The sequence below is a fragment of the Panulirus ornatus genome, chromosome 20, assembly GCF_036320965.1.
Source record: "Panulirus ornatus isolate Po-2019 chromosome 20, ASM3632096v1, whole genome shotgun sequence".
Classification (NCBI taxonomy): domain Eukaryota; kingdom Metazoa; phylum Arthropoda; class Malacostraca; order Decapoda; family Palinuridae; genus Panulirus; species Panulirus ornatus.
The window spans coordinates 48363792-48389006 of NC_092243.1; the positions used below are offsets into that span (position 1 = coordinate 48363792).

The window sequence follows — 25215 nt, forward strand, 5'->3', positions numbered from 1 at the left end:
AGTGATGATCAAATTATTCCAAACATAAGTCTATTTAGATTAAAAGAAAAGTGTAAATGAACCATGCACATTATTCTAAAAATGGCATAAATCAAACATGCATAAATCAAGAGGTCCCTGTATTCACTATTTTTCTCCTTGTTAGTGAGTGTGCTGTGTAGCTTTCCTTCCTTGTTTTCAGCATGCCTGGTGATTGTAGATGCAGATAATTTGCAATCCTGATTCAAAATACCTTTTCAAGGTACATATCGTCTTTACTTTTCTCCTTATAATTCTTCACAAGCTCCCTATCAGTGATTGGTCTCTCACTTTCAACAGTGTATGTAGCCATATGATAACTAACTCACACAGGAAACAAGGTTTCTTTGACACACTTTTTAAGAATCTCTCTGTAGAAACAGATTTTTTAATGGAAGCTATCTTCTTCATTCACACCTCTCCTTGAAATTGTTGTTCTTGTCATGAGATGTGTTGAATACCCCTTGAATAAGGCATTTTCAAGGCACTTGAAATGATAATTACTTCTATCATTGAATTCACTATGATTTTCTCAAATTTTTGTGCTTATTCAGAGTAGAATTTTTTTTTGCAGGTATCTGTTTTTTAAACTAGCTTGAAAAAAAATATGTTGTTAATCCTTCTTAGGCAAAGAGTATATAGTCATTGTAAATAAGTTTAATGACAATATCATCATTGATTTGTGAAAAGTAGTGTAATTAAAGAGATGTGTGACATGACATAATTTTTCAGTTTTTCAGAACAAAAACTATTTAGCTCTGGAAGTATATATGTTAGCTTTTTTAATTGGAAATAAAATTAGGCATATATGGGGTAACATTTTGTATCAGTAAACTTGTCAGTAACTGCTTGTTCAGCCTTGAATTTTTTTGTATGAAAAAGTGTAATTGGGTCCTTTTCCTATTAACCAAACTCTTAATTTTGCTAAAAAAAATTATGGGTAATTGACTTTAATTTTTGAATATGCTTTTTAATTTGGTCTGAAATGTTTTCTTGGTAACTATATTTACATTTTCTTTAATTCACCACATTTATATACAGTAATTCAGTATTTGTGATCACCTTTAAAACTGTAGGATTGATAACCATGTAGCTAACTGAAGTCATTGGAATCCTAAGCCCAAACAATCCACAATGAAGTTTTCTTTTTGTTTATTACTGCAGTAGAAAATTAAAATCAACTCGACTGTGTTACAATAATTGTATGAATTGTAACTGATGGTGCAGCATGCCATTGATTCACAAGTTCAGCCAGAAGCACAATCATCATTAGTAAATCATTGAATGAATAAACTGAATGAAATACATTGGAAGTAGTGGGAAGAATCAGAGAATATTAGATGAGTAGAAAGTTCTCTACCTTGATATTGACTCCAATTAGCACTGGATAAATTCATGAACTTCAATATATGTCATCCCTCCCTGTAGATTTTTCTTTCCTCTTAGTTCAACCTACTTCCTTTTACCTGCACCAGTTTTCTAATCTGTCTTACTGCCAGTGATGATAGGTTAATTGTACAGCCAACAAAACCCTAAACCAGTTGTTTAGGTAATTTTGGTGGGGGATGTTGTGCTATTTCCCTTCTGAAACTTTACCCTCTCCTTCATTGTTCCAATGCCTTTCATGTTAGGGACATTGTAATACACCTTGATACTTTTCTCCTCCCCTGAATCTCATTCTGCTTTTTTCTTTTCTGCTTATAATCATTGCACAACTGTTCCTCATATAGTTCAGCATGCCTTCATATGAAGAAAGTGTACTGATTTAACCTCTTCTTCATCTGATGATGTTTTCTGGTCATTAACCAAAAGCATCTGCAATAACCACTGCAGTTTATCCTTCCATCGTTTCTGACTTGATCATTCTGTAGTCACTTTGTTTGCCATCTTACTTTCCTCTGACTTTACTCTGAATGATTTCACATCTAGTCCCACCTCTTACCACTGAATGTGTACCCTCTTTTATATTCTTCTTATGCATGGTCTTCCAAATACACTCCTAGTTATAATAGTTCAAGGCATACTTCCCAATGTCATACCTCCTTTATCCCCAAAGGAAGTGTGTCTCTGAGTTAGATCTGATTCTTTCTTGTAAATCGTTCCTTTTGCCTAAAAAGATGCATACTTTCTCTTCCTAGGAGTATGCTTTGGTGCACTGTGGTCTAACCCTTTTTACCTAATGTCCCATCAGTCTCACTTCCACTGTCTCCAAAGTCTTTGAAACTCCCCTCAACTCTTACCTTCTCAAACACTGAGATCATCTTTCACTTTCAGATCACCAACATGGGTTTAACAGTGCAAATTGTGCTGGTGACCTTCTCACTGTTGTGACCCACATTTGTTCCTCCTTTCTTAGGAATTTTGATGAATCTTTTGTCATGATCCTCAACATCTTCAAAGCACTTGACAGGGCTTATCATGTCATTGCCTTCCAAATTTCCTTCCTTTGGCTTTTCTGGTTCTTTTGTATTGACACAAACTTTCTTGTCCCAACCCACCCACATACTCATGTATATACATACACGCCCACATACGCAAATATACATACCTATACATCTCAACGTATACATATGTATACAAACACAGACATATACATATATACACATATACATAATTCATGCTGTCTGCCTTTATTCATTCCCATCGCCATCCCGCCACACATGAAATTACAACCCCCTCCCCCCTCATGTGCGCGAGGTAGCGCTAGGAAGACAACAAAGGCCCCATTCATTCACACTCAGTCTCTAGCTGTCATGTAATAATGCACCGAAACCACAGCTCCCTTTCCACATCCAGGCCCCACAGAACTTTCCATGGTTTACTCCAGACACTTCACATGCCCTGGTTCAATCCATTGACAGCACGTTGACCCCGGTATACCACATAGTTCCAATTCTCTCAATTCCTTGCATGCCTTTCACCCTCCTGTATGTTCAGGCCCCGATCACTAAAAATCTTTTTCACTCCATCTTTCCACCTCCAATTTGGTTTCCCACTTCTCATTCCCTCCACCTCTGACACATATATCCTAGGATCTTGGTCAGTCTTTCCTCTTTCATTCTCTCCATGTAACCAAACCATTTCAAAACACCCTCTTCTGCTCTCTCAACCACACTCTTTTTATTACCACACATCTCTCTTACCCTATTATTACTTACTCGATCAAACCGCCTGACACCACATATTGTCCCTCCTGTGCACAACTCTATCCATAGCCCATGTCTTGCAACCATACAACATTGTTGGGACCACTATTCCTTCAAACATACCCATTTTTGCTTTCCGAGATAATGTTCTCAACTTCCACACATTCTTCAAGGCTCCCAGAATTTTTACCCCCTCCCCCACCCTATGATTCACTTCTGCTTCCATGGTTCCATCCGCTGCCAAAGCCACTCCCAGATATCTAAAACACTTCACTTCCTCCAGTTTTTCTCCATTCAAACTTACCTCCCAATAGACTTGACCCTCAACCCTACTGTACCTAATAACCTTGCGCTTACTCACATTTACTCTCAACTTTCTTCTTTCACACACTTTACCAAACTCAGTCACCAGCTTCTGCAGTTTCTCACATGAATCAGTCACCAGCGCTGTATCATCAGCGAACAACAACTGACCCACTTCCCAAGCTCTCTAATCCACAACAGACTGCATACTTGCCCCTCTTTCCAAAACCCTTGCATTCACCTCCCTAACAACCCCATCCATATACAAATAAAACAACCATGGAGACATCACACACCCCTGCTGCAAACCTACATTCACTGAGAACCAATCACTTTCCTATCTTCCTACTTGTACACATGCCTTACATCCTTGATAAAAACTTTTCACTGCTTCTAACAACTTGCCTCCCACACCATATATTCTTAGTACCTTCCACAGAGCATCTCTATCAACTCTATCATATGCCTTCTCCAGATCCATAAATGCTACATACAAATCCATTTGCTTTTGTAAGTATTTCTCACATGAATTCTTCAAAGCAAACACCTGATCCACACATCCTCTACCACTTCTGAAACCACACTGCTCTTCCCCAATCTGATGCTCTGTACATGCCTTCACCCTCTCAGTCAATACCCTCCCATATAATTTCTCAGGAATACTCAACAAACATATACCTTTAATTTGAGCACTCACTCTTATCCCCTTTGCCTTTGTACAATGGAACTATGCACGCATTCTGCCAATCCTCAGGTACCTCACCATGAATCATACATACATTAAATAACATTACCAACCAGTCAACAATACAGTCACCCCCTTTTTTTGATAAATTCCATTGCAATGCCATCCAAACCCGCTTCCTTGCCGGCTTTCATCTTCCGCAAAGCTTTTACTACCTCTTCTCTGTTTACCAAATCATCCTCCCTAACCCTCTCACTTTGCACACCACCTTGACCAAAAACACCCTATATCTGCCACTCTATCATCAAACACATTCAGCAAACCTTCAAAATACTCACTCCATCTCCTTCTCACATCACCACTACTTGTTGTCACCTCCCCATTAGCCCCCTTCACTGAAGTTCCCATTTGTTCCTTTGTCTTACGCACTTTATTTACCTCCTTCCAGAACATCTTTTTATTCTCCCTGAAATTTAATGATACTCTCTCACCCCAACTCTCATTTGCCCTCTTTTTCACCTCTTGCACCTTTCTCTTGACCTCCTGCCTTTTTCTTTTATACATCTCCCACTCATTTGCAGTATTTCCCAGCAAAAATCATCCAAGTGCCTCTCTCTTCTTTCTCACTAATAATCTTACTTCTTCATCCCACCACTCACCACCCTTTCTAATCTGCCCACCTCCCACGCTTCTCATGCCACATGCATCTTTTGCGCAAGCCATCACTGCTTACCTAAATACATCCCATTCCTCCCCCACTCCCCTTACGTCCTTTGTTTTCACCTTTTTCCATTCTGTATACAGTCTCTCCTGGTACTTCCTCACACAAGTCTCCTTCCCAACATCATATATATATATATATATATATATATATATATATATATATATATTCCTATGAGTCCATGGGGAAAATGAAACACGAAAAGTTCCCAAGTGCACTTTTGTGTAATAAGCATATCATCAGCGGAGACACAAGAGAGAAATATAACAGTCAGTTGATGTACATCGAAGAGATGAAGCTAGGACGCCATTTGAAAACATGTGATTGTCCAAAACATATATATATATATATATATATATATATATATATATATATATATATATATGTATATATATATATTTTTTTTTTTTTTTTTTTTTCTCTCCATTCAAACTTACCTCCCAATTGACTTGACCCTCAACCCTACTGTACCTAATAACCTTGCTCTTATTCACATTTACTCTTAACTTTCTTCTTTCACACACTTTACCAAACTCAGTCACCAGCTTCTGCAGTTTCTCACATGAATCAGCCACCAGTGCTGTATCATCAGCGAACAACAACTGACTCACTTCCCAAGCTCTCTCATCCACAACAGACTTCATACTTGTCCCTCTTTCCAAAACTCTTGCATTCACCTCCCTAACAACCCCATCCATAAACAAATTGAACAACCATGGAGACATCACACACCCCTGCCGCAAACCTACATTCACTGAGAACCAATCACTTTCCTCTCTTCTTACACGTACACATGCCTTACATCCTTGATAAAAACTTTTCACTGCTTCTAACAACTTGCCTCCCACACCATATATTCTTAATACCTTCCACAGAGCATCTCTATCAACTCTATCATATGCCTTCTCCAGATCCATAAATGCTACATACAAATCCATTTGCTTTTCTAAGTATTTCTCACATACATTCTTCAAAGCAAACACCTGATCCACACATCCTCTACCACTTCTGAAACCACACTGCTCTTCCCCAGTCTGATGCTCTGTACATGCCTTCACCCTCTCAATCAGTACCCTCCCATATAATTTACCAGGAATACTCAACAAACTTATACCTCTGAAATTTGAGCACTCACTCTTATCCCCTTGCCTTTGTACAATGGCACTATGCACGCATTCCGCCAATCCTCAGGCACCTCACCATGAGTCATACATACATTAGATAACCTTACCAACCAGTCAATAATACAGTCACCCCCTTTTTTAATAAATTCCACTGCAATACCATCCAAACCTGCTGCCTTGCCGGCTTTCATCTTCCGCAAAGCTTTTACTACCTCTTCTCTGTTTACCAAATCATTTTCCCTAACCCTCTCACTTTGCACACAACCTCAACCAAAACACCCTATATCTGCCACTCTATCATCAAACACATTCAACAAATCTTCAAAATACTCACTCCATCTCTTTCTCACATCACCACTACTTGTTATCACCTCCCCATTTGCGCCCTTCACTGAAATTCCCATTTGCTCCCTTGTCTTACGCACTTTATTTACCTCCTTCCAGAACATCTTTTTATTCTCCCTAAAATTTAGTGATACTCTCTCACCCCAACTCTCATTTGCCCTCTTTTTCACCTCTTGCACCTTTCTCTTGACCTCCTGTCTCTTTCTTTTATACATCTCCCACTCAATTGCATTTTTTCCCTGCAAAAATCGTCCAAATGCCTCTCTCTTCTCTTTCACTAATAATCTTACTTCTTCATCCCACCACTCACTACCCTTTCTAATCAACCCACCTCCCACTCTTCTCATGCCACAAGCATCTTTTGCGCAATCCATCACTAATTCCCTAAATACATCCCATTCCTCCCCCACTCCCCTTACTTCCATTGTTCTCACCTTTTTCCTTTCTGTACTCAGTCTCTCCTGGTACTTCCTCACACAAGTCTCCTTCCCAAGCTCACTTACTCTCACCACCCTCTTCACCCCAACATTCACTCTTCTTTTCTGAAAACCCATACAAATCTTCACCTTAGCCTCCACAAGATAATGATCAGACATCCCTCCAGTTGCACCTCTCAGCACATTAACATCCAAAAGTCTCTCTTTTGTGCGCCTGTCAATTAACACATAATCCAGTAACGGTCTCTGGCCATCTCTCCTATTTACATACGTATACTTATGTATATCTCGCTTTTTAAACCAGGTATTCCCAATCACCAGTCCTTTTTCAGCACATAAATCTACAAGCTCTTCACCATTTCCATTTACAACACTGAACACCCCATGTATACCAATTATTCCCTCAACTGCCACATTACTTACCATTGCATTCAAATCACCCATCACTATAACCTGGTCTCGTGCATCAAAACCACTAACACACTCATTCAGCTGCTCCCAAAACACTTGCCTCTCATGATCTTTCTTCTCATGCCCAGGTGCATATGCACCAATAATCACCCATCTCTCTCCATCAACTTTCAGTTTTACCCATATTAATCGAGGATTTACTTTCTTACGTTCTATCACATACTCCCACAACTCCTGTTTCAGGAGTACTGCTACTCCTTCCCTTGCTCTTGTCCTCTCACTAACCCCTGACTTTACTCCCAAGACATTCCCAAACCACTCTTCCCCTTTACCCTTGAGCTTCGTTTCACTCAGAGCCAAAACATCCAGGTTCCTTTCCTCAAACATACTACCTATCTCTCCTTTTTTCACATCTTGGTTACATCCACACACATTTAGACACCCCAGTCTGAGCCTTCGAGGAGGATGAGCACTCCCTGCGTGACTCCTTCTTCTGTTTCCCATTTTAGAAAGTTAGAAAATACAAGGAGGGGAGGATTTCTGGCCCCCCCGCTCCCGTCCCCTCTAGTCGCCTTCTACAACACGCGAGGAATGCGTGGGAAGTATTCTTTCACCCCTATCCCCGGGGATAATATACATATATATGCATATATATATATATATATACATATACACATACATACGCACATATACACACATACACACATATACATATATATACATATGAAAAATGTAAGAAATAATTTAGAAAACTGAAACTTCTAGCTTGAAATGAAATGAAAAAAATGAATGTCACATAATGGTTCAACCTCTGGCTATGGAACAAAAAAAAAATTTATTTTGCTTTGTCGCTGTCTCCCGCGTTTGCGAGGTAGCGCAAGGAAACAGACGAAAGAAATGGCCCAACCCACTCCCAAACACATGTATATACACACACGTCCACACACGCAAATATACATACCTATACATCTCAATGTATACATATATATACACACACAGACACGTACATATATACCCATGCACACAATTCACACTGTCTGCCTTTATTCATTCCCATCGCCACCCCGCCACACATGGAATACCATCCCCCTCCACCCTCATGTGTGCGGGGTAGCGCTAGGAAAAGACAACAAAGGCCTCATTCGTTCACACTCAGTCTCTAGCTGTCATGCAATAATGCCCGAAACCACAGCTCCCTTTCCACATCCAGGCCCAACACAGCTTACCATGGTTTACCCCAGACGCTTCACATGCCCCGATTCAATCCACTGACAGCACGTCAACCCCGGTATACCACATCGATCCAATTCACTCTATTCCTATATATATATACGAGTGGATGGATCATTCTCCATCTGTTTCCTGGTGCTACCTTGCAAACATGGGAAACAGTGATCAAGTATGATAAAAAGTACCAGGAGCAATTTTAGAATGGCAAAAGGTGAGAGCAAATGACATGGGGGGGAGTGGGTGAGGAATGGTATGTATTTTGGGAAGCATTGATTGCATGTACAAAACATGCGTGTGGCATGAGAAAAGTGGGAGGTGGGCAGATTAGAAAGAGTAGTGAGTGATGGAATGAGGAGGTGAAGTTGTTAATGAAAAAGAAAAGAGAGGCGTTTGGATGATACTTACAAGGAAGGAGTGCAAATGATTGGGAGATGTATAAAAGAAAGTAGCAGGAAATCAAGAGGAAGGTGCAAGGTTGAAAAAGAGGGCAGATGAGAGTAGGGATGATAGAGTATTATTAAATTTGTGGGAGAATAAAAAGATGTTTTGGAAGGAGCTAAATAACTTGCAAATGACAAGAGAACAAATGGAGGCATTAGTGAAGGGAGAAGTAATAACAGGTGGTGATAAAGTGAGGAGATGGAGTGAGTATTTTGAAGGTTTGTTGAATGTGTTTGATTATAGAGTGGCAGATGTAAGGTGTTTTGGTTGGGGTGGTGTGCAAAGTGAGAGGTTCAGGGAGAATGGTTTGATTAAGAGAGAAGAGGTAATGAAAGCCATGCAGAAGATGAAATTCAGCAAGTTGGCAGGTTTAGATGATATTGCAATTGAATTTATTAAGGAAGGGGGTGACGGTGTTGTTGATTGGTTGGTAGGGATATTCAATGTATATATGGATCATGTTGAAGTGCCTGAGGAGTGGCAGAAAGCTTATATAGTGCCAGTGTACAAAGGTAAAGGGGAAAAAGGTGTGTTCAAACTACAGAGGCATAAGTTTGTTGAGTATCCCTGGAAAATTGTATTGGAGGGTATTGATTGAGAGGGTGAAGGCATGTACAGAGCATCAGATTGGGGAGGAGTAGTGTGGTTTCAGAAGTGGTAGAGGATGTGTGGATTAGGTGTTTGCTTTGAAGAATGTATGTGAGAAATACTTAGAAAAACAGATGGATTTGTGTATGGCATTTATGGATCTGGAGAAGATATATGATAGTGTTGATAGAGATGCTTTGTGGAAGGTCTTAAAAGTATATGGTGTGAGAGGTAAGTAGCTAGAAACAGTGAAAAGTTTTTATCGAGGATGTAAGGAATGTGTACGAGTAGGAGGAGAGGAGAGTGACTGGTTCCCAGTGAATGTCGGTCTGCGGCAGGGGTGTGTGATGTCTCCATGGTTGTTTGATTTTTTTATGGATGGGGTGGTTAGGGAAGTAAATGCAAGAAATTTGGAAAGAGGGGCAAGTATGCAGTCTGTTGTGGATGAGAGGGCCTGGGAAGTGAGTTTGGAAAAGTGTGTGAGAGGAGAAAGTTGAGAGTAAATGTGAATAAGAGCAAGTCTGTTAGATTTATTAGGGTTGAGGGACAAGTTAATTGGGAGGTAAGTTTGAATGGAGGAAATTTCCAGGAAGTGAAGTGTATTAGATATCTTGGGGTGGACTTGGCAGTAAATGGAACCTTGGAAGTGTAAGTGCATCACAGGATGGGGGAGAGGGTGAAGGTTCTGGGAGCAATGAAGAATGTGTGGAAGGAGAGAACATTATCTCAGAGAGCTAAAATGGGTGAGTTTGAAGGAATAGCAGTTTCTACAATATTATATGGTTGTGAGGCATGGGCTATAGATAGGGTTGTACGGAGGAGGGTAGATGTGTTGGAAATGAAATGTTTGAGGATATGTGGTGTGAGGTGATTTGATAGGGTAAATGATGTAAGAGAGATGTGTGGTAATAAAAAGAGTGTGACTGAGAGAGCAGAAGAGGGTGTGTTGTAATAGTTTGGATGTATGGAGAGAATAAGTGAGGTAAGGTTGACAAAGAGGATATATTGTGTCAGAGGTGGAGGGAACAAGGAGAAGCAGGAGACCAAGTTGGAGGTGGAAGGATGGAGTGAAAAAGATTTTGAGCGATCGGGGCCTGAACCTACAGGTGAGTGAGAGGTGTGTAAGGAATAGATTGAATCAGTACCATGTGGTATACCACGGTTGACATGTCAGTGGACTGAAACAGGGCATGTAAAACGCTTAGAGTAAAGCTGTCTGGGATAGCTTTCCTTCCACCTATCCATCAGCTAGAGTGGAATCATCAGCATTCCACCTTACTGCAAGAATTGAATCATAGTGTTCCACCTTATAAATGTTTCTGCTGTCATCACCTCTTTTCTACCATCCGTTTCCACTGGATGAGATATTGCTGTCCCCTCTCTGATCTGCAGGTATTACTTCAGCCACTGTTCTTGTGAGCTGTCTGTGTGTGTGTGTGTGTGTGTGTGTGTGTGTGTGTGTGTGTGTGTGTGTGTGTGTGTGTGTCCCAGCTGCTGCTTTCTTTAATGTCTGTGTGGAGATCAGCCCCTTGAGGATAAACCTGCATGATACATCCTTTTCTCATGAGCAAAGCTCAGGAATTCTTTTCCTTCTTTCATCTTTCCTTGTGCCTATGAGCTTTTCATCTGTGAGAGTGACTTATACAAACACCCATGAAGTTCAGATTAATTCCTAAGTTCTTTTATCTCATACTCTACATTTTTCCTTTCATGTAAGATGGCCAAGATTAGGGCATATGTTAGTCTGTTTCATGTTATCTGCTGTAAGAAAAAATTAATGATACTCATGACACTTGCCAGATGCTTCTGGTAGTATTGTACAAGGGTACCTAGTGACAGCACTAGGATCCCATTCCTTTATCAAGGAATAAAGTATTGAAATTGAATTGAATTGAAAACATATGAGAGAAACAATACCCAAAGTTCTGCCTTTGATTAAGTATCGATGGGAAACAAATATATACATCATGGGTGCAGTTGAAACCCTCAGCCACACAGAGGTTAAAAGACACAGATACTAGCTTCCTAGTTTTTTTTACCTGTGTTCCAACCTCAACTCGCTGTGAGTGACATGGACTTGAATCTGTCTCTGCTCTGATGATGTGATGATTGTATCTAGGGAGGGATAAATGTATACTCCACGAGTCAGATTCAAACCATGGAAAGGAGCCAACTTGGCCATGTGGTGGTTAAAAGACACTGGAATTAGTTTATCAATGTTTTCCCCACATATCAACCTTTTCTAAGTGGGGATGACCTGGACTTTGATATATCTCAGCCCGATTTTTGTGACATATTCATTTATGGAAAGACAAATGGAGTATTCACCTCAGGTTGTATTCAAACCGTCAGAGGGGCATCCAGCCACCTGAAGCCCACACAGGTTGAAAAACACAGGCATGTTCCCCAACATCAACTCAACTGATTTTGGTGTGACACAGACTTTAATCTGTAGCACTCTCAATGGTGTGACAAATGTATCGGGGTCACAGTAGATTAAAGTTCATGTTACCCTCTAATGAGCTGAGGTTGGGACATAGGAAAAACACTGGGGAAGTAGTGCCTGTGTCATTTGACCACAGTGTGGCCGTGGGGGTTGGTTGCACCTCCCAGGGTTTGAATCTGACCAGTGATGTATGTACATTTGTCTTTCATTCATACATTTGTTACACTGTTGTAGCTGAGATAGATTGAGGTCCATTTCATTCCCGCCAAGTTGAGGTTGGGACACAGGAAAACTCTGGGAAACTAATGTCTGTGTCATTAACCTTTGTTTGACTTAGGTAGCCAGACACCTCCTCTAGGGTTTAAATCTGTCAGTTTTGGTGGTTGAATTCAAAGGTGAAAGTCACAAGTAATATTCTTAAGGGGGTATAAAACTCATGTGGTGTAGCAATAGTGTTCCTGACCATGATGCATTCATGGGCCACTCATGGTCGAGCACATAGATTCACATCCTAGTTACAGCAGTCAGTCCACAGTCAACTCAGCTGTTCATCCACCCTTAGGGGTTGGTTGATAAAATGGGTGCCTGGCTCAGGCTGATTCAAGTAAGAGACTGCAGAAGTTGGTGATTGAGTTTGGAAAAGTTTGTGAAAGGAGAAAGTTGAGAGTAAATGTGAATAAGAGCAATGTTATTAGGTTCAGTAGGGTTGACAAGCAAGTTAATTTGGATGTAAGTTTGAAAAGAGAAAAATTTGAGGAAATGAAGTCTTTTAAATATGTGGGAGTGGACTTAGCATCGAATGGAACCATGGAAGTGAGTCACAGGGTGGGGGAGGGGGCAAAGGTTGTGGGAGCAATGAAGAAAGTGTGGAAGGAGAGAATATTATCTCGGAAAGCAAAAATGGGTATGTTTGAAGAAATAGTAGGTCCAACAATATTATATGGCTGGAGAGGCATGGGCTATAGATAGGGATGTGCAGAGGAGGGTGGATGTGTTGGAAATGAAATATTTGAGGACAATATGTGGTGAGAGATTGTTTGATTGAGTAAGTAATGTAAGGGCAAGAGAGATGTGTGGAAATAAAAAGAGTGTGGTTGAGAGAGCAGAAGAGGGTGTTTTGAAATGGTTTGGACATATGGAGAGAATGAGTGAGGAAAGATTGACAAAGAGGATATATATATGTCAGAGGTGGAGGGAACAAGGAGAAGCGGGAGACCAAATTGAAGTTGGAAGGATGGAGTGAAAAAGATTTTGAGTGATCAGGGCCTGAACACATAGGAGAGTGAGAGGTGTGCAAGGAATAGAGTGAATTGGAACGATGTGGTATACCGGGGTTGATGTGCTGTCGATGGACTGAACCATGGAAAGGTCTGTGGGGCCTGGATGTGGATAGGGAGCTGTGGCTTTGGTGCATTACACATGACATCTAGAGACTTGAGTGTGAACAAATGTGGCCTTTTTTAGTCTGTTTTCCTGACGATACCTCACTGAAGCATGGTGTAGCGATGCTGTTTCCTATGGGGCAGGGTAGTGCCAGGAATGGATGAAGGCAAGCAAGTATGAATATGTACATGTGTTTATATGTATATATCTGTGTATGTGCATGTATATGTATGTGTGTATATGTTAATACACCGCTTGAATTGAAGTAACTTTGTTTCAGCGTCATTTCAGGAATTAATATTTTAGATGGTTCCCACCTTTAAGAAAGAAGGGTAAATTTTCTTAATTTCAGAAAATTTTAATTGTACCCCAGAAAGAAAGTTAAAATGGAACAAGAAGTTGGAATTTTGTTTATGAATTTTATTTTGCATTTGCAGTGAATACAGATACTTCTTTACAATATAAAGAGACTTCCTAACTCGTAAAAGAAAATCTGCTGATTGAAGAACAGAAATTATGAAAGCAGGTTTGGATGGTATTGCAGTGGAATTTATTAAAAAAGGGGGTGACTGTATTGTTGACTGGTTGGTAAGGTTATTTAATGTATGTATGACTCATGGTGAGGTGCCTGAGGATTGGCGGAACGCGTGCATAGTGCCATTGTACAAAGGCAAAGGGGATAAGAGTGAGTGCTCAAATTACAGAGGTATAAGTTTGTTGAGTATTCCTGGTAAATTATATGGGAGGGTATTGATTGAGAGGGTGAAGGCATGTACAGAGCATCAGATTGGGGAAGAGCAGTGTGGTTTCAGAAGTGGTAGAGGATGTGTGGATCAGGTGTTTGCTTTGAAGAATGTATGTGAGAAATACTTAGAAAAGCAAATGGATTTGTATGTAGCATTTATGGATCTGAAGAAGGCATATCATAAAGTTGATAGAGATGCTCTGTGGAAGGTATTAAGAATATATGGTGTGGGAGGCAAGTTGTTAGAAGCAGTGAAAAGTTTTTTATCGAGGATGTAAGGCATGTGTACGTGTAGGAAGAGAGGAAAGTTATTGGTTCTCAGTGAATGTAGGTTTGCGGCAGGGGTGTGTGATGTCTCCATGGTTGTTTAATTTGTTTATGGATGGGGTTGTTAGGGAGGTGAATGCAAGAGTTTTGGAAAGAGGGGCAAGTATGAAGTCTGTTGTGGACTTGTGGGAAGTGAGTCAGTTGTTGTTCGCTGATGATACAGTGCTGGTGGCTGATTCATGTGAGAAACTGCAGAAGCTGGTGACTGAGTTTGGTAAAGTGTGTGAAAGAAGAAAGTTAAGAGTAAATGTGAATAAGAGCAAAGTTATTAGATACAGTAGGGTTGAGGGTCAAGTCAATTGGGAGGTAAGTTTGAATGGAGAAAAACTGGAGGAAGTAAAGTGTTTTAGATATCTGGGAGTGGATCTGGCAGCGGATGGAACCATGGAAGCGGAAGTGAATCATAGGGTGGGGGAGGGGGCGAAAATCCTGGGAGCCTTGAAGAATGTGTGGAAGTCGGGAACATTATCTCAGAAAGCAAAAGTGGGTATGTTTGAAGGAATAGTGGTTCCAACAATGTTGTATGGTTGCGAGGTGGGGGCTATGGATAGAGTTGTGCGCAGGAGGGTGGATGTGCTGGAAATGAGATGTTTGAGGACAATGTGTGGTGTGAGGTGGTTTGATCGAGTAAGTAATGTAAGGGTAAGAGAGATATGTGGAATTAAAAAGAGCGTGGTTGAGAGAGCAGAAGAGGGTGTTTTGAAATGGTTTGGGCACATGGAGAGAATGAGTGAGGAAAGATTGACCAAGAGGATATATGTGTCGGAGGTGGAGGGAACGAGGAGAAGTGGGAGACCAAATTGGAGGTGGAAAGATAGAGTGAAAAAGATTTTGTGTGATTGGGGCCTGAACATGCAGGAGGGTGAAAGGCGTGCAAGGAATAGAGTGAATTGGATCGATGTGGTATACCGGGGTTGACGTGCTGTCAGTGGATTGAATCAGGGCATGTGAAGCGTCTGGGGTAAACCATGGAAAGTTGTGTGGGGCCTGGATGTGGAAAGGGAGCTGTGGTTTCGGGGATTATTGCGTGGCAGCTAGAGACTGAGTGTGAACGAATGGGGCCTTTGTTGTCTTTTCCTAGTGCTACCTCGCACACATGAGGGGGGAGGGGGATGGTATTCCATGTGTGGCGAGGTGGCGATGGGAGTGAATGGGGGCAGACAGTGTGAATTGTGTGCATAGGTATATATGTATGTGTCTGTGTGTGTATATATATGTGTACATTGAGATGTATAGGTAATTTTATTTGCGTGTGTGGACATGTGTGTGTGTATACATTGTGTATGGGGGTGGGTTGGGCCATTTCTTTCGTCTGTTTCCTTGCGCTACCTCGCAAACGCGGGAGACAGCGACAAAGCAAAATAAATAAATAAATAAAATAATGTTTATAAAGATCCACATATTAAAAGGGTGACCTGTCACTCCTTTTCAATACTCATTATCGTAGTTCTTCTCCAGTCCATATCTCATTTGGGATTCTAACTTAGCTCTAATCCCTGCCTTTTTATCAACTTTGCCCCTTCTTTATCCATCAGGAATCTTTCAGATATGAGACCCATTCCTTCCCCATTGTCAGTCAGTGATTATTGGAATAGTTTGATTTGCACTTTTTATGAACTCTTACCTGCAAGAAATTACAGCCTTTTGAGATTTTCTGGATGATCCTTCATTTCATAAGCAATAGCATATGGTCTTATTTAAAATGTCAGAAAGGCCACCACTATCATGTCTTGAATCTTGAACTCTTAAACATATCACATATCATAATCAATGCATTTTTTGTATAATTTTCCTTGAAGAGACAATGAATGTTGCTACATACAGGTTTCCCCCTCTTTAAATGAATTTAAGGCTAAAAGACTTAACACCAAAAATTTAATATAAGCGATTTGGTTCTGAATTCAGCAGTTTAAGAGAGCAAAGCTAGCATATTGTTTCAAAATTTGTGCCTTGCATCTCTGTACAGCAAACAGAAGGCACTACAAATGATGCAAGAAGCATTTATTTAAGTGGAGTTTTTTTCTATGATTTTAAAGGCATAGCAGGATCTCATTCTCTGAAGTGACCAGATTACACTTATTGAGTTTTTAAGGTGTGCAGAAGATGGATGGCAGGTATGCAGCCCATTTGGATGTCTACCGCACAATACTAAACTCCAGTTTACTTGCTGTACTTATTTCTCCAAAGAAAGGAGCTGAAAAATAAGACCATGACTGACTGTCAGACTTCAGTTTACCAAACTGCACATTTATAATTGTGTAGAGTAGAGCAGTCAAGATTAAAGAGTCTGTTGCCCTGTCAGCTTCACCATAGGTGGAAATAACAATCAATGTAACAGCCACAGTAAAAAACAGTTTAATTGAGAAATTGGAGAAAGTGACTCTGCCACTGCTATTGAATGACCATCTATCCACTCCCTTAATGCTCCATTTTATACTACATGACAATCATCACTCATCCTGTGCATGAGAAAAACCAGCCTGTTTGGTGAGTATTCATTTATGATTTAAATTGCAGTGAATTATATTACCTAATATTGATGTCACTATATGTGTTTGCTATGTCAGTTAGTGAAGAGGTAGTGTATAGTATTGGGCCTTGGAAAGGATCTGGAACATGTCTTCCTTTGTTCTATGTTTTGAGTGTTTTGTTTTGAACAAATTTGTTTTGAACACAATTTTCCAGGAACACAACCCAAATTTAAAGTTGGGGAGACCTGTATTGCCAAAATTTGTTCTCTTGCTAGTATTAGGGAATACTAAAGGTAACACACAGGATATTGAAATCAAATAGTGCTGTACATAGTAATATGATAGTGACATATAGGCGGTGTATCGTTGTGTACCTCATACTTAGCAATGGCTTTGGTTTGAAATATAACAAAGTTGGTTTGCATACAGTGATCACACTACATGTAACTTGGGTTGAACATTATGTGCATTCTGTTAAAAGTAGAAAGAATACTTTAGAAGTACTGATCACTAAGAACTTTGTGTTGCAATGGCAAGATTTAAAGATGCTTCAGTCTGCAGCCCTTCCTCTTCTTATCCAATAAGCTATTTCCTTTATTTGAAGCATAGTGGCCCAACCAAAATCTTTTGTCAGTGTGATAAGTTTACATCTCACTTGCATTTATTTCCTGTGAATAATGTGCCTATATTAAATACAGTGATATCATAACTTGGTAAGTGTAGATATGTTTTATAGGTTTAGTTTTGATTAATCTAGACTTGAATGTCAGTTAATTTTCCGGTATGTCAAGTGTAGTAAGCGAGATATCTCCACAGGTGGGACTGGGCAGCAGGGATCAGAGGACTGGTGGAGGAGATGCCCCTAAGAAGAGGCACCAGTGCCCCTACTGTGTCTACTCCACTGCTAGAAAAGACCATTTGAAAAAGCACATACGTACTCACACTGGGGAGAAACCATTTGCATGTGCACACTGCCCATACCGCTCCTCACAGAAATATAACTTAAAGAGTCATGAGTTTACTCATAAATTTTGAAATATTTTGAAAGTGAAATTGTGATATATATCAGTATTATTTTTGAAAATCAAATGGCATGAAATCTCTAGCCTTTATGGAAAGAAGAAGAGGCCATATGTTAGATATAGATTTATATTTATCAGTATTCAGAATATTTCTAGTAATGAGATAACTTGCATATCTGTTTCTTCAGTCAGACTGGCTATGTTACAAATTTACCTGGGTTTGGTTTACTCAGGGTTGCTCAATTCCATTCCAAAAGCTATCCAATAGCTGCATATGGTATTACTTGGGTATGAAAATATGGCGTGATTGCTGTACAGTACTGTTATTATACTGTAGTCATTGAGATTGGATAATCATATATAGAAGTCTAATGAACTAGTTTTATTTCTTAGTTACTTTCTTTGTAGATTTTTGGAATAGAGATATGATATTCCACTAACAGCACTCTCTCTTTTGTGAAATATTTCTGCTTATAATGAGAGATCACCCAAACAAATTTTTTGCAATGTAGTGTTTGTGTAATAAGTATTTTTGATTACTTATTTGTCTTGCACAGGGAGGGAGTTTTACACACATAGGGCCCCATCTTTTAGACATTCACAACTATCATACAACTTCTTCGATTTATGTATGTTGTCTGCATTATCCATGCCCTCAGTCATCCTTTTCCATCCATTAACCTCTCCCATACTATAAAAGCACTTCTTTCCATCTTTTATAACAAGATTTTTGCTAAATTTCATATTATGTTCTGTGGTTGATCTATCCCTACATCTTTCGAGGAACTATTTTAAAATGTTATAGATTATGATAAGTTCACCCCTAGTGTTTCACTCTTGTGTGAGTGTTTGTGTGTGTGTGTGTGTGTGTGTGTGTGTGTGTGTGTGTGTGTGATTGCTGTTTTTGTGTTATGAGGAGAGAGTTTTACACTTGTGTAACTGGGAGAGAGTTTTATGCTCGTGTTACATGTGTGCACGTGTGTGTGATTGCATATTGTATGTACTGTATAGGGAGAGATTTTGACACTTATAGGGCCCCATTTCTTTAACTGTTTATCTCATACAACTTATTTCTGTATGCTGTCTGCAGTGACCATGTCTTCAGTCAGTTTATTCCATTCATCCACCATTTTGATAATATAAAAGTACTTCCTTACATCTTTTTGGTCATGTTATTTGCTTAATTTTGTGATATAACTTCTGGGTGTTCTACCCCTATGTCCCTCATAGAACTATCACTGTCTTGGTTGAGATTTTTTTGTGCCTCTCTTCTTTCTTCCTTGATAGTCAAATGTAAAGTCTCTAACATTTCCCTGTAACTCAGCTCTCTCAATTCTGGTACCTTCTTTCTTACCTCTTTATACTTCAATAGGTATGCTGACCAGACTTGAGTAGCATAGTTTCGTTTTGCCACATTTTTTATGTCAACTGCTTGTTGAACATTCCTTACCCATGAACTTGAATGCGATTCTGATATTTGCCAGCAGATAACTGGTCTCCTGAACTCTTCTTCTGAGGTGACTCTGGTGACAGGTTAGGGACACTGTTGTCTCCCAAGTCATTCTCACACAGATTCCTACAGCTTGTTTCTTATTGAATGAGTGTGTATGTGGTATAATTACATATTTGTTCCTACTTCTACTGTACTGGGAGGGAGTTTTACATTTGTGGGGTCCCAGTTCTTGAACATTCTCTACCATGATACAACTTTTAAGATTTCTATATGCTTTCAGCTTTTACCATGTCTTGATTTATTTTCTTCCATTCCTCCAAAACTCTTATGATATAAAAGTACTTTTTCACATCTCTTTTTATTAAGTTTCGAGTTTGATTTCATGTTATGTCCTCAGTTCTTCCATCCATACATATCTCAAAAAACGGTACACTGTCTGCATTATCACTCTGCTTTAAAATCTTAAAGATTGTAATTGGGTTACCCCTCACTCTTTTCTTCCAAGATAGGCAAATTTATGGCCTCTACCTTTCCCTGTAATTCAGCTGTCTAGATTCTGGTACAGTATTTGCTGCTATCCTTTGGACATTTTCTGTTAGTTACTTGAGTTTTTTTTTAGGTTCATTGACCAAACTTGAGAAGCATAATTTAGTTTTAGCTTATGTATAATGTGCTGAATGTTTTATCCATGAATATGATTGAATTTATGATATTTGCTAGCAGGTAGTTGGATCAATTTCTTTAACTATCTTCTTAAGGTGTGGCTGGCTCTGGCAATAGCTTGGGGGGATGTCCACTCTCAAGTCTGACAAATATGATTTTCCTGCAAACATATGGGTATACAGGTTGAACCTCTTTTATTTGGCAACCTTGGGACCTGTCCATTGCCGGATCACAGAAAATGCTGGAAAACAAAAATTGACCCCTAAGGGCACCCCCTATGCAAACATATCTCTGACCCCTAGTCTTGCCAGCTCAGTCCACATACATATTGTTGTGACCAAAGGCAGAACAAAGCTTAAATCAGGAAATAATACAACCATTAATGCTTCCAAACAAGGTTTTTTTTTACTGATATATCAAATTACATCAGAAGTATCCCCAGATGGAGACTCCTCAGTATCTTGGGCAAGGGTTTTTCGTAGCATATGATGTCAATACAGGGTAGATTTGTCAGCATTATACACTTATTCCGCTGCTACTAACTGTGCATATTTACCCACAAACTTTGTCTTAACTCTGTGATCAGTAGTTAATATAATGAATGGCCATAAGTTGGTAGTTGGCTTTGGTTGACTCTTGTTACTATTGTTGTTTTATTGATATTGTCAAGGCACCCAGCCTGCGCTGCGTCAGTCCCAGCCAGGCATCTGGCTCATACACTCTCTCTCTCGCCCTGTACATGTTGCTGTTGGTTGATTAATAGAGAATTAGAGTTTTTATCGATTCTTGTAATATGACTGTACACTGCAAGTTTTCATGTCAGCACCTTGCTTTTCACTGCACACACTGTGTATTGAAATTACATGTCTCTGTTTAAACTTATATAACCATCCTAGCAGATATTCACAGTCATAGTCTAGCTTTAGTTCTCTATGAAAAACTTTGGCCTGCTCGATAAGCATCTCCCCAGAAATGCTTACACCCTCATTACGTGGGAGTTTAAATTGATTTATATGTGCACTGCCCAGTTCTGTACTCCTAGCACCTTTCAAACCTTCCCAAAACTTTAAAGTTTTCTGGCTTTCATTTTATGCAAAAAAATAAGTGTAAGAAACTGATTAGCTTGGCTGTAGTGTGAACAGATTTTGGTGCCATAGCATTGCTAACATCACTGCCCTGGTGGCAGATCCACAAATTAACAGCAGCAGATTCAAAATGTGCCAGACCACAGAGTGCTGGATTAGGGAGGTACAACCTGTACTGATAAACTGTGCTCTATGATATTCATACAGTAATTCTTTCCACCTTTATGAGGCTTATGCAGCAATCAGGAAACCAGCCAGTTCCACTTATCAGAACTGCAGTTCATAATGTGTAATGATGTTGTGTGCGTGTGTGTATGAGAGTGCAGAGCAGTTGAGTCGTAAGTGCTTGGTATCTTCATAGTGGTTGCATTGTTGGCATGAAGGGTCTTGGGATGTGGTAAAACAGTATTTGTTGTGTTGTTGGAATGGGTGTTGTCTAGAGTGTAGACAGGAAATTATGAGTCATATTTATCTGGGGAACGTTACCTTTAATGGGTGTATGTCTAATGGGTAGGTCATAAAGTGTTGTAAAGTTGATGTTAGCTATTTGTTACTTATGGGGAGGGAGTTTTACAATTGTTGAAATAAAAAATACCATTTCTTGAACCTCTGCTATTATACAAGTTCTTGAATTCATATACTTATACTGTCTTTATTGAACCATGTCCTCACTCATTCAGTTCCATTCATCCACTACTGTCAAATAATGGAAGTATTTCTTTTTGTAACAATTTGCTTGCATAGTTTAATGTTGTGTCCTCCAGTTCCTCTATACTTACATTTCTCAAAGAACTGTTCACTGTCCTTATCATTGATCTGTTGTAAAAGTTTAGATACCATGATCAGGTCACCCATCATTCTTCTTTCTTCCAAGGTTGGCAAATTTAAAGCCTCTACACTTCCCATGTAACTTAGCTCTCTTAATTCTGGTACCGTCTTAGTTGCCCTTCCCTGCACCTTCTTTATTAGCTCTTTGTGCAACTTTATGTAAGGTGACCAAACTTGTGTCTTCATCTTGTGCAGAAGATGCAGGGCAATTGAGTAGTAAATGCTTGTTGTCTGCTTTATGGTAGTTATATCATGGACAAAAAGTGTCATGGAGTATGTTGAAATGTTGTTTGTAGTGTTATAGTGAAGGATGATGTCCAGAGCATAAGCAGGAGAGTTAGAATCTGCAGAAGTTGGTGACTGAGTTTGGAAAAGTGTGTGAAAGGAGAAAGTTAAGAGTAAATGTGAATGAGAGCAAGGTTATTAGGTTCAGGAGGGTTGTAGAACAAATCAAATTGGGATGTGAGTTTGAGTGGAGAAAAATTGGGAAGTAAAGTGTTTTAGATATCTGGGAGTGGACTTAGCAGTGAATGAAACCATGGAAGCAGAAGTGAGTCACAGGGTGAGGGAGGGAGCAAATGTTCTGGGAGCGATGAAGAATGTGTGGAAGGAGAGAACATTATCTTGGAGAGCAAAAATGGGTATGTTTGAAGGATTGGTAGTTCCAACAATATTATATGGTTGCGAGGTATAGGCTGTAGATAAGGTCGTATGGGGGAGGGTGGATGTGTTGGAAATGAAATATTTGAGGGCAGTATGTGGTGTGCAGTGGTTGGATCAAGTCTGTAATAAAAGGCAGTAAAAAAGGTGTGGTTGAGAGAGCAGAAGACGGTGTGTTGAAATGGTTTGGTCATATAGAGAGAATGAGTGAGGAATGATTGACTAAGAGGATATATATGTCAGAGGTGGATGGAACACAGAGGAGCGGGAGGCCAAATTGGAGGTGGAAGGATGGTGAAAAAGATTTTGAGTGATCAGGGCCTGACCACCAGGAGGGTTAGAGGTGTGCTAGGAATAAAGTGAATTGGAATGATGTGGTATACTGGGGTCGAAGTGCTGTCATTGGACTGAACCAGGGCATGAGAAACATCTGGGATAAACCATGGAAAGGTTGATGTGGCCTGGATGTGGGTGGGGAGCTGTGGTTTTGGTGCATTACACATGACAACTAGAGACTGAGTGTGAAAGAATGTGGCCTTTTTTGTCTGTTTTCCTGGTGCTACCTCACTGAAGAAGGGGGTAGCTATGCTATTTCCTGTTGGGCGGGGTAGTGCCAGAAATGGATGAAGGCAAGCAAGTATGAATATGTACATATGTGTGTGTTTGTAAATATATATATATATATATATATATATATTTTTTTTTTTTTTTTTTTTTTTTTTTCCATACTATTCGCCATTTCCCGCGATAGCGAGGTAGCGTTAAGAACAGAGGACTGGGCCTTTTTTGGAATATCCTCACCTGGCCCCCTCTGTTCCTTCTTTTGGAAAATTAAAAAAAAAAAAAAAAAAAGAGAGAGGGGAGGATTTCCAGCCCCCCGCTCCCTCCCCTTTTAGTCGCCTTCTACGACACGCAGGGAATACGTGGGATGTATTCTTAATCCCCTATCCCCAGGGATATATATATATATATATATATATATATATATTCCCTGGGGATAGGGGAGAAAGAATACTTCCCACGTATTCCCTGCGTGTCGTAGAAGGCGACTAAAAGGGGAGGGAGCGGGGGGCTGGAAATCCTCCCCTCTCGTTTTTTTTTTTTTTTTAATATTCCAAAAGAAGGAACAGAGAATTGGGCCAGGTGAGGGTATTCCCTCAAAGGCCCAGTCCTCTGTTCTTAACACTACCTCACTAATGCGGGAAATGGCGAATAGTTTGAAAGAAAGAAAAGATATATATATATATATATATATATATATATATATATATATATATATATATATATATATATATATATATATATATATATATATATATATATGATCCACTTCCGCTTCCATGGTTCCATCCGCTGCCAGATCCACTCCCAGATATCTAAAACACTTTACTTCCTCCAGTTTTTCTCCATTCAAACTTACCTTCCAGTTGACTTGACCCTCAACCCTACTGTACCTAATTACCTTGCTCTTATTCACATTTACTCTTAACTTTCTTCTTTCACACACTTTACCAAACTCAGTCACCAGCTTCTGCAGTTTCTCACATGAATCAGCCACCAGCGCTGTATCATCAGCGAACAACAACTGACTCACTTCCCAAGCTCTCTCATCCCCAACAGACTTCATACTTGCCCCTCTTTCCAGGACTCTTGCATTTACCTCCCTAACAACCCCATCCATAAACAAATTAAACAACCATGGAGACATCACACACCCCTGCCGCAAACCTACATTCACTGAGAACCAATCACTTTCCTCTCTTCCTACACGTACACATGCCTTACATCCTCGATAAAAACTTTTCACTGCTTCTAACAACTTGCCTCCCACACCATATATTCTTAATACTTTCCACAGAGCATCTCTATCAACTTTATGATATGCCTTCTCCAGATCCATAAATGCTACATACAAATCCATTTGCTTTTCTAAGTATTTCTCACATACATTCTTCAGAGCAAACACCTGATCCACACATCCTCTACCACTTCTGAAACCACACTGCTCTTCCCCAATCTGATGCTCTGTACATGCCTTCACCCTCTCAATCAATACCCTCCCATATAATTTACCAGGAATACTCAACAAATACTCAACACATTCTGCCAATCCTCAGGCACCTCACCATGAGTCATACATACATTAAATAACCTTACCAACCAGTCAATAATACAGTCACCCCCTTTTTTAATAAATTCCACTGCAATACCATCCAAACCTGCTGCCTTGCCGGCTTTCATCTTCTGCAAAGCTTTTACTACCTCTTCTCTGTTTACCAAATCATTTTCCCTAACCCTCTCACTTTGCACCCCACCTCGACCAAAACACCCTATATCTGCCACTCTATCATCAACCACATTCAACAAACTTTCAAAATACTCACTCCATATCCTTCTCACATCACTACTACTTGTTATCACCTCCCCATTTGCACCCTTCACTGAAGTTCCCATTTGCTCCCTTGTCTTACGCACTTTATTTACCTCCTTCCAGAACATCTTTTTATTCTCCCTAAAATTTAATGATGCTCTCTCACCCCAACTCTCATTTGCCCTCTTTTTCACCTCTTGCACCTTTCTCTTGACCTCCTGTCTCTTTCTTTTATACATCTCCCACTCAATTGCATTTTTTCCCTGCAAAAATCGTCCAAATGCCTCTCTCTTCTCTTTCACTAATAATCTT

The 25215-nt window shown here is 39.8% G+C and overlaps 1 protein-coding gene across 9 annotated transcripts in view; it reads left to right on the forward strand.

Annotated features, from left to right (window-relative positions):
• LOC139755988 (uncharacterized) overlaps window positions 1–25215 on the forward strand; it is a 540334-nt gene that overhangs the window by 233290 nt on the left and 281829 nt on the right. Inside the window, exon 6 of one of the 9 annotated variants that reach the window (XM_071674897.1) lies at window positions 17638–23189. The exons of the other annotated variants lie outside the window; for them this stretch is intronic. Within the exon in view, the coding sequence (XP_071530998.1) occupies window positions 17638–17856 (219 nt within the window). The 3' untranslated portion in view covers window positions 17857–23189. Of the gene's footprint in view, window positions 1–17637; window positions 23190–25215 lie in introns of those variants that run through there. 9 annotated transcript variants of the gene reach the window in all.